Source organism: Scyliorhinus torazame, chromosome 10, assembly GCF_047496885.1.
Source record: "Scyliorhinus torazame isolate Kashiwa2021f chromosome 10, sScyTor2.1, whole genome shotgun sequence".
NCBI lineage: Eukaryota > Metazoa > Chordata > Chondrichthyes > Carcharhiniformes > Scyliorhinidae > Scyliorhinus > Scyliorhinus torazame.
This window is the reverse complement of record NC_092716.1, coordinates 95,668,592-95,682,746: the sequence shown is the minus strand read 5'-3', so window position 1 is coordinate 95,682,746 and position 14,155 is coordinate 95,668,592. Positions and strand designations below refer to the sequence as shown.

Sequence of the window (14,155 nt, the reverse complement as noted above, 5' to 3'; positions counted from 1 at the left end):
TCAATGTTCCAGTCTGACTGTTGCAAAGCTCAATGCTCCATACCCAGTATTGTAAAACTCACTGTCCCAGACTCATTATTGCAAAGCTCAATGCTCCAGACCCAGTATTGTAAAACTCAATGTTCCAGACTCACTATTGCAAAGCTCAATGTTCCAGACTCACTATTGTAAAGTTCAATGCTCCAGACTCACTATTGTAAAACTCAATGCTCCAGACTAACTATTGTAAAGCTCAATGTTCCAGACTCACTATTGTAAAACTCTATGCTCCAGACCCAGTATTGTAAAACTCAATGTTCCAGATTCACTATTGCAAAACTCAATGCTCCAGACCCAGTATTGTAAAACTCAATGTTCCAGATTCACTATTGCAAAGCTCAATGCTCCAGACCCAGTATTGTAAAACTCAATGTTCCAGATTCACTATTGCAAACCTCAATGTTCCAGACTCACTATTGCAAAACTCAATGTTCCAGACTCACTATTGCAAAGCTCAATGCTCCAGACCCACTATTGTAAAACTCAATGTTCCAGACTCACTATTGTAAAGCTCAATGCTCCAGACTCACTATTGTAAAACTCAATGCTCCAGACTAACTATTGTAAAGCTCAATGTTCCAGACTCACTATTGTAAAACTCAATGCTCCAGACCCAGTATTGTAAAACTCAATGTTCTAGATTCACTATTGCAAAACTCAATGTTCCAGATTCACTATTGCAAAACTCAATGCTCCAGACCCAGTATTGTAAAACTCAATGTTCCAGATTCACTATTGCAAAGCTCAATGCTCCAGACCTAGTATTGTAAAACTCAATGTTCCAGTCTGACTGTTGCAAAGCTCAATGCTCCAGACTCACTATTGCAAAACTCAATGTTCCAGACTCACTATTGCAAAGCTCAATGCTCCAGACCCAGTATTGTAAAACTCAATGTTCCAGACTCACTATTGCAAAACTCAATGTCCCAGACTCACTATTGCAAAGCTCAATGCTCCAGACTCACTATTGCAAAGCTCAATGCTTAGGACTCAGTATTGCAAAGCTCAATGCTCCAGACCCAGTATTGTAAAACTCAATGTTCTAGATTCACTATTGCAAAACTCAATGTTCCAGATTCACTATTGCAAAACTCAATGCTCCAGACCCAGTATTGTAAAACTCAATGTTCCAGATTCACTATTGCAAAGCTCAATGCTCCAGACCTAGTATTGTAAAACTCAATGTTCCAGTCTGACTGTTGCAAAGCTCAATGCTCCAGACTCACTATTGCAAAACTCAATGTTCCAGACTCACTATTGCAAAGCTCAATGCTCCAGACCCAGTATTGTAAAACTCAATGTTCCAGACTCACTATTGCAAAACTCAATGTCCCAGACTCACTATTGCAAAGCTCAATGCTCCAGACTCACGATTGCAAAGCTCAATGCTCCAGACTCACTATTGCAAAGCTCAATGTTCCAGACTCACTATTGCAAAGCTCAATGCTTAGGACTCAGTATTGCAAAGCTCAATGCTCCAGACCCAGTATTGTAAAACTCAATGTTCCAGACTCACTATTGCAAAGCTCAATGTTCCAGACTCACTATTGTAAAGCTCAATGCTCCAGACTCACTATTGTAAAACTGAATGCTCCAGACTAACTATTGTAAAGCTCAATGTTCCAGACTCACTATTGTAAAACTCTATGCTCCAGACCCAGTATTGTAAAACTCAATGTTCTAGATTCAGTATTGCAAAACTCAAATGTTCCAGATTCACTATTGCAAAACTCAATGCTCCAGACCCAGTATTGTAAAACTCAATGTTCCAGATTCACTATTGCAAAGCTCAATGCTCCAGACCCAGTATTGTAAAACTCAATGTTCCAGATTCACAATTGCAAACCTCAATGTTCCAGACTCACTATTGCAAAACCCAATGTTCCAGATTCACGATTGCAAAACTCAATGTTCCAGACTCACTATTGCCAAACTCAATGTTCCAGATTCACTATTGCCAAACTCAATGTTCCAGATTCACTATTGCAAAACTCAATGTTCCAGATTCACGATTGCAAAACTCAATGTTCCAGACTCACTATTGCCAAACTCAATGCTCCACACTCACAATTGCAAAGCTCAATGTTCCAGACTCACTATTGCAAAGCTCAATGCTTAGGACTCACTATTGCAAAGCTCAATGCTCCAGACCCAGTATTGTAAAACTCAATGTTCCAGACTCACTATTGCAAAGCTCAATGTTCCAGACTCACTATTGTAAAGCTCAATGCTCCAGACTCACTATTGTAAAACTCAATGCTCCAGACTAACTATTGTAAAGCTCAATGTTCCAGACTCACTATTGTAAAACTCTATACTCCAGACCCAGTATTGTAAAACTCAATGTTCCAGATTCACTATTGCAAAACTCAATGCTCCAGACCCAGTATTGTAAAACTCAATGTTCCAGATTCACTATTGCAAAGCTCAATGCTCCAGACCCAGTATTGTAAAACTCAATGTTCCAGATTCACTATTGCAAACCTCAATGTTCCAGACTCACTATTGCAAAACTCAATGTTCCAGATTCACGATTGCAAAACTCAATGTTGCAGACTCACTATTGCCAAACTCAATGTTCCAGATTCACTATTGCAAAACTCAATGTTCCAGATTCACGATTGCAAAACTCAATGTTCCAGACTCACTATTGCCAAACTCAATGTTCCAGATTCACTATTGCAAAACTCAATGTTCCAGACTCACTATTGCAAAACTCAATGTTCCTGACACATTTATGCAAAACCTGATGCTCCAGCCTCTCACTAGTAAAACTCAACGTTCCAGACTCACTGGCCGGGATTCTCCCGCAACCAGTGGGCGGCCTGTACCGGCGCCAAACAGTGGCGTCAACCACTCTGGCGTTGGGCCGTCTGGAAGGTGCGGAATCCTCCACACGTCCGGAGGCTAGGCCGGCACTGGAGTGGTTAGCGCCGTGCCAACCGGTGCCGAAGGGCCTCTGCCAGTCGTTGCAAGTTGGCGCATGCGCAGGAGCACCACCATGTTCTGGCGCATGCGCAGAACCGCTGGCATGATTCCTGCGCATGCGCAGGTGGTTTCTTCTCCCCGCCGGCCATCGCAGAGCCTTACAGAGGCTGGCACGGAGGGAAAGAATGCCCGCAGGGCACAGGCCTGCCCGCAATTTGGTAGGCCCTGATCACGGGGCAGGCCACCATGGGGGAACCCCCCCTGGGGCCGGATCCCCCCGACCCCCCCCCCCCCCCCCCAGGACTCTGCAGGCCACCCTCGGAGCCAGGTCCCGCTGGTATGGACCTGGTCCATTTCACGCCAGTGGGACCGGCCGAAAACGGGCGGCCGCTCGGCCCATCGGGGCACAGGGAATCGCCGGGGGGGGGGCACTGCCAACGGCCCCTGACCGGCGCGATGCGATCCCCAACCCCACCCAAAAACTGGCGCTGGAGAAATCGGCAGCCGGCGTCAGAGCGGCAGGGCGGGATTCACGCCGTCCCCCGGTGATTCTCAGACCCGGCGGGGGGGGGCGGAGAATCCCACAAACTATTGCAAAACTCAATGTTCCAGACATATTGGGCTGGATTCTCCACAGCCCCGCGGCGAAATAGCGTTTGGCGCAGGGGTGGAGAATCCAATTTCACGGTGAAATCGGGCCCAGTGACGGTCTGGCGATTCTCCAGGACCTGAGAATCGGTGTGATCGCGGAGTATGCCGCGCGGCTGGGGGCCCATTGACAGAGACCAGCCCAGCGATCCTCCACTCCTGACCAGCCGAGTTCCCGACGGCGTGGAACTCACCTGGTATTGCCGGTTGGGATGCTGCCGTGGCGGCTGCGGACTCAGTATGCGGCCGCCCTGGTGGGGGGCGATGGGATTGGACACCGGGGGAGGGGTTGCCCTTCTGGCTGGCCGGGGGGTCAACTCCACACGGTCAGATGCTTGGGCGCGGGGCCGATTGGGGGGCTCTAATTTTTGTGTCCGCCCTCGTGGTCCGAGTCCGCCATGGGGCTCGCCGCGGCCACTGGAGGCCGCCGCGCTTTTACGCCGGTGAAGGGACAAAGTCCTATTTTGGGAGAATCCAGCCCATTATAGCAAAACTCAATGCTCCAGGCCCACTATTGCAAAATTCAATGCTCCAGGCTAACGATTGCAAAAGGTGATGTTCCACACCCACTATTGCAAAACATGATGCTCCAGACACATTGAAAAACTCAATGCCCCAGACCCACTACTGAAGACCTTGCAGGAGCCAACACAAAGACAGGTGGCTAGGCAGCAGGGAAGATACAAATGCAGGCTTCTGACAAATGTTAATGTTTTCAGGTCAAGAATGAGTTACCTGTAGATGTCAGGGTGGTAATGCCAGTCAAGACTCCTGTGTCTCCAGGGAGACTTTCACTGACCATTGCAGCTTACTGCAGGAAGAGCTCCGTCCCAGGGGCTTTAGTGGCCATTTGAAGCCAGTGGTGTTCAAAGTGGCCACATCACTCAGCCTCTCGCTCCTCACAAGGATTCACATGTGACATGAGGAGGATCTCCCAGGCAGCAACACTGCGCTGTATCAAAGATGTCACCAACTTGCTATTCCAGAGGGCAGGTGTTTTCATAAGATATCACCAGACCAAGACAGCCAGGCTGAGAGGTCCATAGTATTCACTGTCATGGCTGCACTTCCATATGTCTCGGGTGTCATTGATCGTCTCATTGTAAAATCATCATGTGACCAGCTGGTGGTCTTCATTAACAGAAAGGATTCTATTCATTCACCGTCCAGATAGTCTGTGACCACAGGAAGGGTGTCATTCACGTCTGTGGGTGATTTCCACACAGTTTCCAGATACTGCTTTGTTCAACATACATTCCAAGATAAATGGTTGGATCCTTGGAGACAGGAGCTACCCTCTCCGGACCTGGTTGATGGAGCCGGTCAAAAACTCTCGGAGTGAGGCCATGCAAAGTTCCACAAGGCCATATTGGAGCAAACCGAGAAGCCTTGATAATTTGAGGAGGGGTCACAGTATGTCCCAGTGAAGGCCTCACATGCCATCCTTGTTTGGTGCACGCAGTCTTCCTGGCATTGCAAATGGCAAAGCCGCAAACCCAGAGGAGAATGAGGAGGTATAAGTCAAACTCGATGAGGACAATCGAATAGAGTAAGCTGAACAGGACCATAACATCTCCCTGTTACTGAGGTCAAAGGAATAGATATAGATGCTATTGAGACCCAAGAAAACCTGATCCTTACACACATCCAGTGTCTTTGCCTCTCTTGATGGGCAGCTGCTCTCCAGGCTGCATATCTAGCCGTACGTCACATGTCCTTCCAACAATGAGATCACATTGGCCTTCCTCTGCTTCTGACCAGCTCCATTCAGAGAAAGACACAACAAAATGTCCTTCACACATAGGTTCAAGGGGATCCAAGTGTTCCCTAAATCCATCAATAATAATCCAAAAATGCTGGCCACCACCGGCTTTCAAGAATGTCGGCCATCCTGCATGTGCGTGCCCTCTTAACCGGATGCATCACTGCGTAGGCCAGGAACCCAGCAGGGCAGACTGCCTCCTCCTGATATGAGCACACTGTCCCAGGATCAGATTTTTAAAAAAATAGATGGAGTTTTTGTGCCAGAAGCTGCGGCAGAGAGCAGGTCACACATCCGTACACTCACGTCACGTGTTCTGAGTGTGAAATCCTGGAGGAGAGATTCTTCCATTTTGTAGCTGCCAGCAAGCAAGCAACAGCACTGTGTGAAGAACTGAAGATGGATCATTTTGTAATAAAGTCAGAGAAGGCCAGAGCGACAAACAGCCCAGGATCTCACAATTGAATCTGCTGGAGAGAGCTTCGCAGGAGAGTCCAGGGTAGGACAAAGCTGTGCTGGTGTGAGCTGCATCCAGAGCTCCAGGGCCTCTGATGAACAAACAATTAAGAAACTGAAATCAAGACTTCCGGTTGTGGCGATGCGGAGCTAAGCCGCGCGTTTCGGCAGCTCCCGCGACAACGGACCTTCGGGCTCTGCAGAGGAGCCCCAACGGAGCTTTTTTAAAAATCAATCCCGTGTGGGAAGGAGCAGTGAGGTTCCCCCCTCACAATTTATGGCAGAGATCAGCGCTGGAACGAAGAGGAAAGAGGCCCTGGAGCAGAGACCAAAACGAGGGGAAAAAGGCAAGATGGCGGAGGGCGGAGAGCGAGCAGCGTGGGGGCCAGACCAGCAGGAGTTCCTCAAGAGATGCGTGGAGGAACTGAAAAAGGAGGTGCTGCGCCGATGCTGTTGGCGATCGAGGGGCTGAGGGAGACCCAGAAGACCCAGGCGGTGGAGATTCGTGAGGTGAAAGATAAAGTAAATACCAACTAGGACAAGATCCTGGGCCTGGTGGTAAAAATGGAGGCGCACGAGGCGGTGCACAGGAGGTGGGCCGAGAGAATTGAGGTCCTGGAGAACAGGTCGAGGAGGAAGAACCTCCGGATTCTGGGTCTTCCCGAAGGAGTGGAGGGAGCTGGTGCCGGGGCGTACGTGAGTACGATGCTCCATTCGCTGATGGGTGCGGTGGCCTCTCCGACCCCCCTGGAGCTGGAAGGGGCTCACCAGGTCCTGGCGAGGAGACCCAAGGCTGATGAGCCACCAAGGGCGATAGTGGCAAGGTTCCATCGCTTCGTGGATAAAGAAAGTGTGCTGAGATGGGCCAAGAAGGTGCGGAGCAGTAGATGGGAGAACGCGGCGATCCGAGTATACCAGGATTGGAGCGCGGAGGTGGCAAAGAGGAGAGCTGGCTTCAACTGGGCCAAGACGGTGCTGCACAAAAAAAGAGTCAGGTTCGGCATTCTGCAGCCTGCGCGACTGTGGGTCACTTATCAGGACAGACACCATTACTTTGAAACGCCAGAAGAGGCTTGGATCTTTATACAGACGGAAAAACTGGACTCGAACTGAGGGGATGTGGTTGTATATGGGGTTGTAAATATGGGTAAAGAATATTTTATGGGTGGGATGATGGATGGGGATGTGGGTAGAGTTCAGGTTAAAATTCCTAAAATTTTCCTTTTTTCTTTTCGGTAGACAAGATGATGATGATGGGGAATGTGGGCGTCGGTGCTGGAGGGAGGTGAGACTTGGGGATGAGGGAACTGGGATAATGGCCGCAACAGGAGCTGCGCCACAGGGGGCGGGGCTGGTTCAGGAAAGCGCGGGCTTTTTCCAGCGCCAAAAGGGGAGGAAGGTAAGGAGGAGGAGAGACTCCCACACGGGGGAGATCAACGGGAAGGCGGGGAAGCCGGGGTCAGCAGAAGTCAGCTGACTCACGGAAGTAATATGGGGGGAGCAAAAGACCTAGATGTGGGTCTAGCCGGGGGGGGGGGGATTCTAGGGTTGCTGCTGCACTGCCCGAGGGGGAATTGAAAATGGAAGAGGTGGTCGGGGCGGGGGTTCCCCGCCTGGGGGACTGGAGGGTGCAGGAGGCGCGAGCACGGGACTGGCCTAAGATAGGGGATGGCTAGTCAGCGAGAGGGGGGGGGACCCCCAATCCGGCTGATCACGTGGAATGTGAGAGGCCTAAATGGGCGGGTTAAGAGGGCCCGAGTGTTCGCGCACCTTAAGGGACTGAAGGCGGACGTGGTCATGCTTCAGGAGACACATCTGAAGGTGGCAGATCAGGTCAGGTTAAGGAAGGGATGGGTAGGACAGGTGTTCCACTCGGGGCTGGATGCGAAGAATAGAGAAGTGGCAATACTGGTGGGAAAGCGGGTGTCGTTTGAGACCAAGAACATAGTAGCGGACAAGGGAGGCCGATACGTGATGGTGAGTGGTAGGTTACAGGGGACGGAGGTGGTACTGGTGAATGTATGTGCCCCGAACTGGGACGATGCTGGATTCATGAAACGGATGTTGGGGCGTATTCCGGACCTGGAGGTAGGGAGCTTGATAATGGGTGGGGATTTTAACACGATGCTGGACCCAGCATTAGATCGCTCCAGATCTAGGACGGGGAAGAGGCCGGCTGCGGCCAAGGTGCTTAGGGGGTTTATGGATCAGATGGGGGGAGTAGATCCGTGGAGATTTGTCAGGCCTTTGGCCAGAAAATTTTATTTTTCTCCCACGTACATAAGGCCTACTCCCGGATAGATTGTTTTGTTTTGGGCAGGGCATTGATCCCGAAAGTGGAGGGAACGGAGTATTCGGCCATCGCCATTTCAGACCATGCCCCGCACTGGGTGGAGCTGGAGCTGGGGGAGGAGAGGGACCAACGCCCGTTGTGGAGGTTGGATGTGGGACTACTGGCAGACGAGGAAGTGTGCGGGAGGGTGCGGGGGTGTATTGAAAGGTATCTGGAGGCTAACGACAACGGGGAGGTGCAGGTGGGAGTAGTGTGGGAGGCGCTGAAGGCGGTGGTCAGGGGAGAGTTAATCTCCATTAGGGCTCACAGGGTGAAGAGAGATGGCAGGGAAAGGGAGAGGTTAGTGGGGGAGATTTTAAGGGTGGACAGGAGCTATGCAGAGACTCCTGATGAGGGACTACTTAGGGAGAGACGAAGTCTCCAGACGGAGTTCGACCTGTTGACCACAGGGAAGGCAGAGGCACAGTGGAGGAAGGCACAGGGGGCGATATATGAATTTGGGGAGAAGGCGAGCCGGATGCTGGCACACCAGCTCCGGAAGAGGATGGCAGCGAGGGAAATAGGTGGAGTCAAAGATGGCAGGGGAACTACGGTGCGGAGTGCAGGGAAAGTGAATGAGGCTTTTAAGGTCTTTTACGAGGAACTGTACAGGTCCCAGCCCCCAGGGGGAAAAGAGGGGATGCGGCGATTCTTGGATCAGTTGAGGTTCCCAAGGGTGGAGGTGCAGGAGGTGGCTGGTTTGGGGGCGCCAATTGGGGTGGAGGAGCTGGTTAAGGGACTGGGGAGCATGCAGGCAGGGAAGGCCCAGGGGCCGGATGGGTTCCCGGTGGAGTTCTACAGGAAGTATGTAGACCTGTTAGCCCCGTTGCTGATAAGGACCTACGATGAATCAAGGGAGGGGGGGACCCTGCCCCCGACAATGTCGGAGGCGACGATCTCTTTGATCCTGAAGCGGGATAAGGACCCACTGCAATGTGGGTCATATAGACCGATCTCGCTCCTCAATGTGGATGCTAAGTTGCTGGCAAAAATGTTGGCCACGAGGATTGAGGACTGTGTCCCGGGGGTGATTCACGAGGACCAGACGGGATTCGTAAAGGGTAGGCAGTTAAATACTAATGTGTGAAGGCACCTAAATGTGATAATGATGCCATCGGTGGAGGGAGAAGCGGAGATAGTGACAGCCATGGACGCAGAGAAGGCCTTCGATCGGGTAGAGTGGGAGTATCTCTGGGAAGTGTTGAGGAGGTTTGGGTTCGGGGGAGGGTTTATCAGTTGGGTTAAGCTCCTGTACAAAGCCCCGGTGGCGAGTGTGGTCACGAACCGGCGGAGGTCGGAGTATTTCCGGCTGTATCGAGGGACGAGGCAGGGGTGCCCCCTGTCCCCTCTGCTGTTTGCATTAGCAATTGAACCTTTGGCCATGGCGTTAAGGGAGTCGGGGAAATGGAAGGGGGTGGTTCGAGGGGGAGAGGGACATCGAGTGTCGAGTGTATGCAGGCGACCTGTTGCTGTATGTGACAGACCCAGTGGAGGGGATGGTTGAGGTAATGCAGATCCTACGGGAGTTTGGAGACTTTTCGGGCTATAAGCTCAATGTGGGAAAGAGTAAGCTCTTTGTGACCCATCCGGGGGACCAGAGAAGAGGGATAGACGACCTACCGTTGAGGAGGGCGGAAAGGAGCTTTCGATATTTGGGGATTCAGGTAGCTAGGAGCTGGGGGGCACTGCACAAACTTAATTTGACGCAGTTGGTGGAACAGATGGAGGAGGATTTTAAAAGGTGGGACATGTTGCCATTCTCGCTGGCGGGTAGGGTACAGTCGGTTAAAATGGTGGTCCTCCCGAGATTTCTTTTCGTATTCCAATGCCTCCCCATTTGTGATCACTAAGGCCTTTTTTAAGAGGGTAAGCAGGAGCATTACAGGATTTGTGTGGGCGAGCAAGACCCCGCGGGTAAGGAGGGGGATCTTGGAGCGTAGCAGAGATAGAAGAGGGTTGGCGTTGCCGAATCTGGGTGGTTATTATTGGGCAGCCAACGTGGCAATGATCCGTAAGTGGGTGATGGAGGGAGAGGGGGCGGCGTGGAAGAGGTTGGAGATGGCGTCCTGCAAAGGAACAAGCCTGGGGCGCTGGTGACGGCACCGCTGCCGATCTCGCCGTCAAGGTACACCACGAGCCCGGTGGTGGCGACAACGCTAAAGATCTGGGGGCAGTGGAGACAGCACAGGGGTGCGCGGGAGCCTCGGTGTGGTCCCCGATCAGAGACAATCATCGGTTTGTCCCAGGAAGGCTGGGCGGGGGATTTCAGAGCTGGCATCGGGTAGGGATTAGAAGAATGGGGGACCTGTTCATTGACGGGACGTTTGCGAGCTTAGCGGCCCTGGAGGAAAAGTTTGGGCTGCCCCCGGGAAACACTTTCAGGTACATGCAAGTGAGGGCATTTGTGATGCGACAGGTGAGGGAATTTCCACTACTCCCGGCACAGGGGATTCAAGATAGGGTGATCTTGGGCGTATGGGTCGGGGAGGGCAAGGTGTCGGCGATATACCAGGAGATGAAAGAGGGGGAGGCTCTGGTAGAGGAGCTGAAGGGTAAATGGGAGGAGGAGTTGGGGGAGGAGATTGAGGAGGGGTTATGGGCTGATGCCCTAAGTAGGGTTAATTCCGCTTCCTCGTGTGCCAGGCTTAGCCTGATACAATTTAAGGTGCTTCATAGAGCGCATATGATGGGGGCAAGGCTGAGCAGGTTCTTTGGGGTGGAGGACAGATGTGGGAGGTGCTCAGGAAGTCCGGCGAACCATGTCCATATGTTTTGGTCATGCCCGGCACTGGAGGGGTTCTGGAGGGGAGTTGCGGGAACAATATCTAAGGTGGTGAAAGTCCGGGTCAAGCCAAGCTGGGGGCTAGCACTATTTGGAGTAGTGGACGAGCCGGGAGTGCAGGAGGCGAAAGAGGCCGGCATTCTGGCATTCTGGCCTTTGCATCCCTAGTAGCCCGGCGAAGGATCTTGCTAATGTGGAAGGAGGCGAAGCCCCCCAGCGTGGAGGCCTGGATAAATAATATGGCAGGGTTTATCAAGTTGGAGAGGATAAAGTTTGCCCTGAGAGGGTCTGCGCAGGGGTTCTACAGGCGGTGGCAACCGTTCCTAGACCATCTCGCGGAGCGTTAGATGAAGGTCGGACAGCAGCAACAGCAACCCGGGGGGGGGGGGGGGGGAGAGGGGGGGACATCGTTCGTGGGGGGGGGGGGGGGGGGGAGGGGGAAGGGGAGTTTCTCTGGGGGGCATTTGAGCAAGATAGCACATGAATGATCCGGAAACTGACATGTACGGGAAGAATCCAATGTACAAAGTTCTGTATCTTATTGACTTGCCATGTTCATGTCTTACCACGCTAGTTCTTTTTCTTTTATTTGTTACGGGTGGGGGGGGGGGGGGGTTGTTTGTAAGGTGGAAAATATTATTGAAAAATTCTTAATAAAAACATATTAAAAAAAAGAAACTGAAATCAAGAACTAAGCAATATAAAGATGATTTCTTGAGGTATGGCTTTTTAATTGTGCCAATGCAAATCAGGATGCAAAGCCCATGTGTGATATGCAGGGAAGTACTGGCAAATGAAAGTTTAAAATTCTCAAAATTTCAAAGGTACTTGAAATCTAAGCATAGCAAGTTCGGGATAAACTTCTTGTTTTTCAGAGGATGCAGTGAGAACTTAAGTCGTCAACTGAAGTTCTTAGCAGAAATGTAACATTGAATAACAAAGCAAGTGAGATTATAAGGACCAAGCACGCTCTCCTGGCGCATAAATGTAAGCAATAATGGTAGTTTGTGAATGCCAGCTGGCATGGGTCGTGAAGGTTGGCCGATGTGGTCGCGAAGGACGGCTGGCATGGGTCGTGAAGGTTGGCTGATGTGGGTCATGAAGGTTGGCCAGCGTGGGTCGTGAAGGTCGGTTGGTGTGGGTCATTAAAGTTGGCTAGTGGGTAAAAGCGGGTCCCGGGTAAAAAGTTTGAAAAACCCTGTTTGTACATTTCCGTGAGGTGACCCCGGACCGAATAGACAATATCTCCCCACCGAGGTGATTGTACCTGCACAGCTGCTGGGAACGGGGGAAAGATGAATTCTCTGAGACTGTAACACTCACTCTCTCAGAGGTCTGAGGAAATTCATTGGTATTTTGTCGCTGTTGAATTGGCGGTAGGCAGGACGCATAGACGATAATTAGAAATTAACAAATAATGTTTATTCCAATACAAATCCAAAACTCCTCCACTCCCCGAAGGGTCTCCTTCCCCAAACTGTACCCAGGTCGGGGTTTTTATACGGGTCGGGGTCTCCTTGTTAAGGGAAAGTCCCCCCCCCCCCCCCATAAAGGGGAATTTCATATTCCAGGGAGGTCATGGGAAACACTATCGTCCTGACCCCGGGACCTCCAGACACTGACCTTGCGGCGTCAGGAGGCGTATATCGGACCAGGGAGCGGCGTTTGTGTGATGAGCGTCTGGTCGGTGGCGGCATTGCTGGTGCGGCCATGAGAACCGGCACGGGCGCCTCTGGCGAATGCAGAACATCCATCGTGGTTTCTGAGTCGGAGCTCAGGGGGGCAGGGGCAGTGGCGAAGACAGCGGAGCTGGGACGTTCGAATCAATGGTCGGACCTGCTGAAGTGTCTGGCACGCGGCTTCGGAGGTGGTCCACGTGGCGATTAGGCTCAAGGCCCTGTGTCCGTATTCGGTATGAAACTGGTCCTGTTTTTGCCAACACGACGCCCTGGACCCAAGCGGCTCCATGGCCGAAAATCCAGACATTCAACTGCTCTCCAAATCCTAATATTAGCAATTATTTAACATTGTAATTTGCACGCAAAGGTACGGAAAATATGAAACTAGTCTTGGAATAGTGAACATTTTGTTAGTACAGCTATTGTCCGTCACATAATTATGCCAAATCTATTCAAAATATTATACTAATATTGAAACTATTGCTAATTGTCCCTAATCTATTAAACTCTGTTCAATTAGAATCACCATTGTCTGATTGTATAAATCAGAAAGAAAAACTGATTCAACTCGCAAAGAGAGATGAATTGAAACTAAACGATGCTCGCTATGCAATGCTACTTACCAACAGAATCCTGGAGGATTGTAAGGAGAGCTTTTCAGTTGGGTAAGTGTTACCAGCTTGAAGTGGAGAAAATTGTTTAAAAGGTGATGGTTCAATAAGGACACTCTTTAGAAATTTCTGATTTGTGTTTTCCTGTGGGCTTTGTGACCCAACCGTCAGGATTAAAAAAGAGTTAAGAAACCCACATCATGTGGGGAGCTGTTACCCGACTGGGATTTTTCCTGATATATTGTCCATAAGACATAGGAGCGGAAGTAAGACCATTCCGCCCATCGAGTCCACTCCACCATTCAATCGTGGCTGATTTCAACTCCATTTACCCGCTCTCTCTCCATAGCCCTTAATTCCTCGAGAAATCAAGAATTTATCAACTTCTGTCTTAAAGACACTCAACGTCCCGGCCTCCACCGCTCTCTGTGGCAATGAATTCCACAGACCCACCACTCTCTGGCTGAAGACATTTCTCCTCATCTCTGTTCTAAAGTGACTCCCTTTTATTCTAAGGCTGTGCCCCCGTGTCCTAGTCTCCCCTGCTAATGGAAACAACTTCCCTACGTCCACCCTATCTAAGCCATTCATTATCTTGTAAGTTTCTATTAGATCTCCCCTCAACCTCCTAAACTCCAATGAATATAATCCCAGGATCCTCAGACGTTCATCGTATGTTAGGCCTACCATTCCTGGGATCATCCGTGTGAATCACTGGACCCGCTCCAGTGTCAGTATGTCCTTCCTGAGGTGTGGGGCCCAATATTGCTCACAGTATTCTAAATGGGGCCTAACTAGTGCTTTATAAAGCTTCAGAAGTACATCCTTGCTTTTATATTCCAAGCCTCTTGAGATAACTGACAACATTGCATTTGCTTTCTTAATTACGGACTCAACCTGCAAGTTTACCTTTAGAGA

At 50.7% G+C, this 14,155-nt stretch overlaps 1 protein-coding gene across 1 annotated transcript in view; it reads left to right on the top strand.

Moving 5' to 3' along the window:
* LOC140430235 (uncharacterized) overlaps window positions 1–14,155 on the top strand; it is a 115,705-nt gene that overhangs the window by 39,888 nt on the left and 61,662 nt on the right. The window contains exon 2 of the mRNA XM_072517664.1: window positions 13,147–13,291. Within this exon, the coding sequence (XP_072373765.1) occupies window positions 13,147–13,291 (145 nt within the window). The remainder of the gene's footprint in view (window positions 1–13,146; window positions 13,292–14,155) is intronic.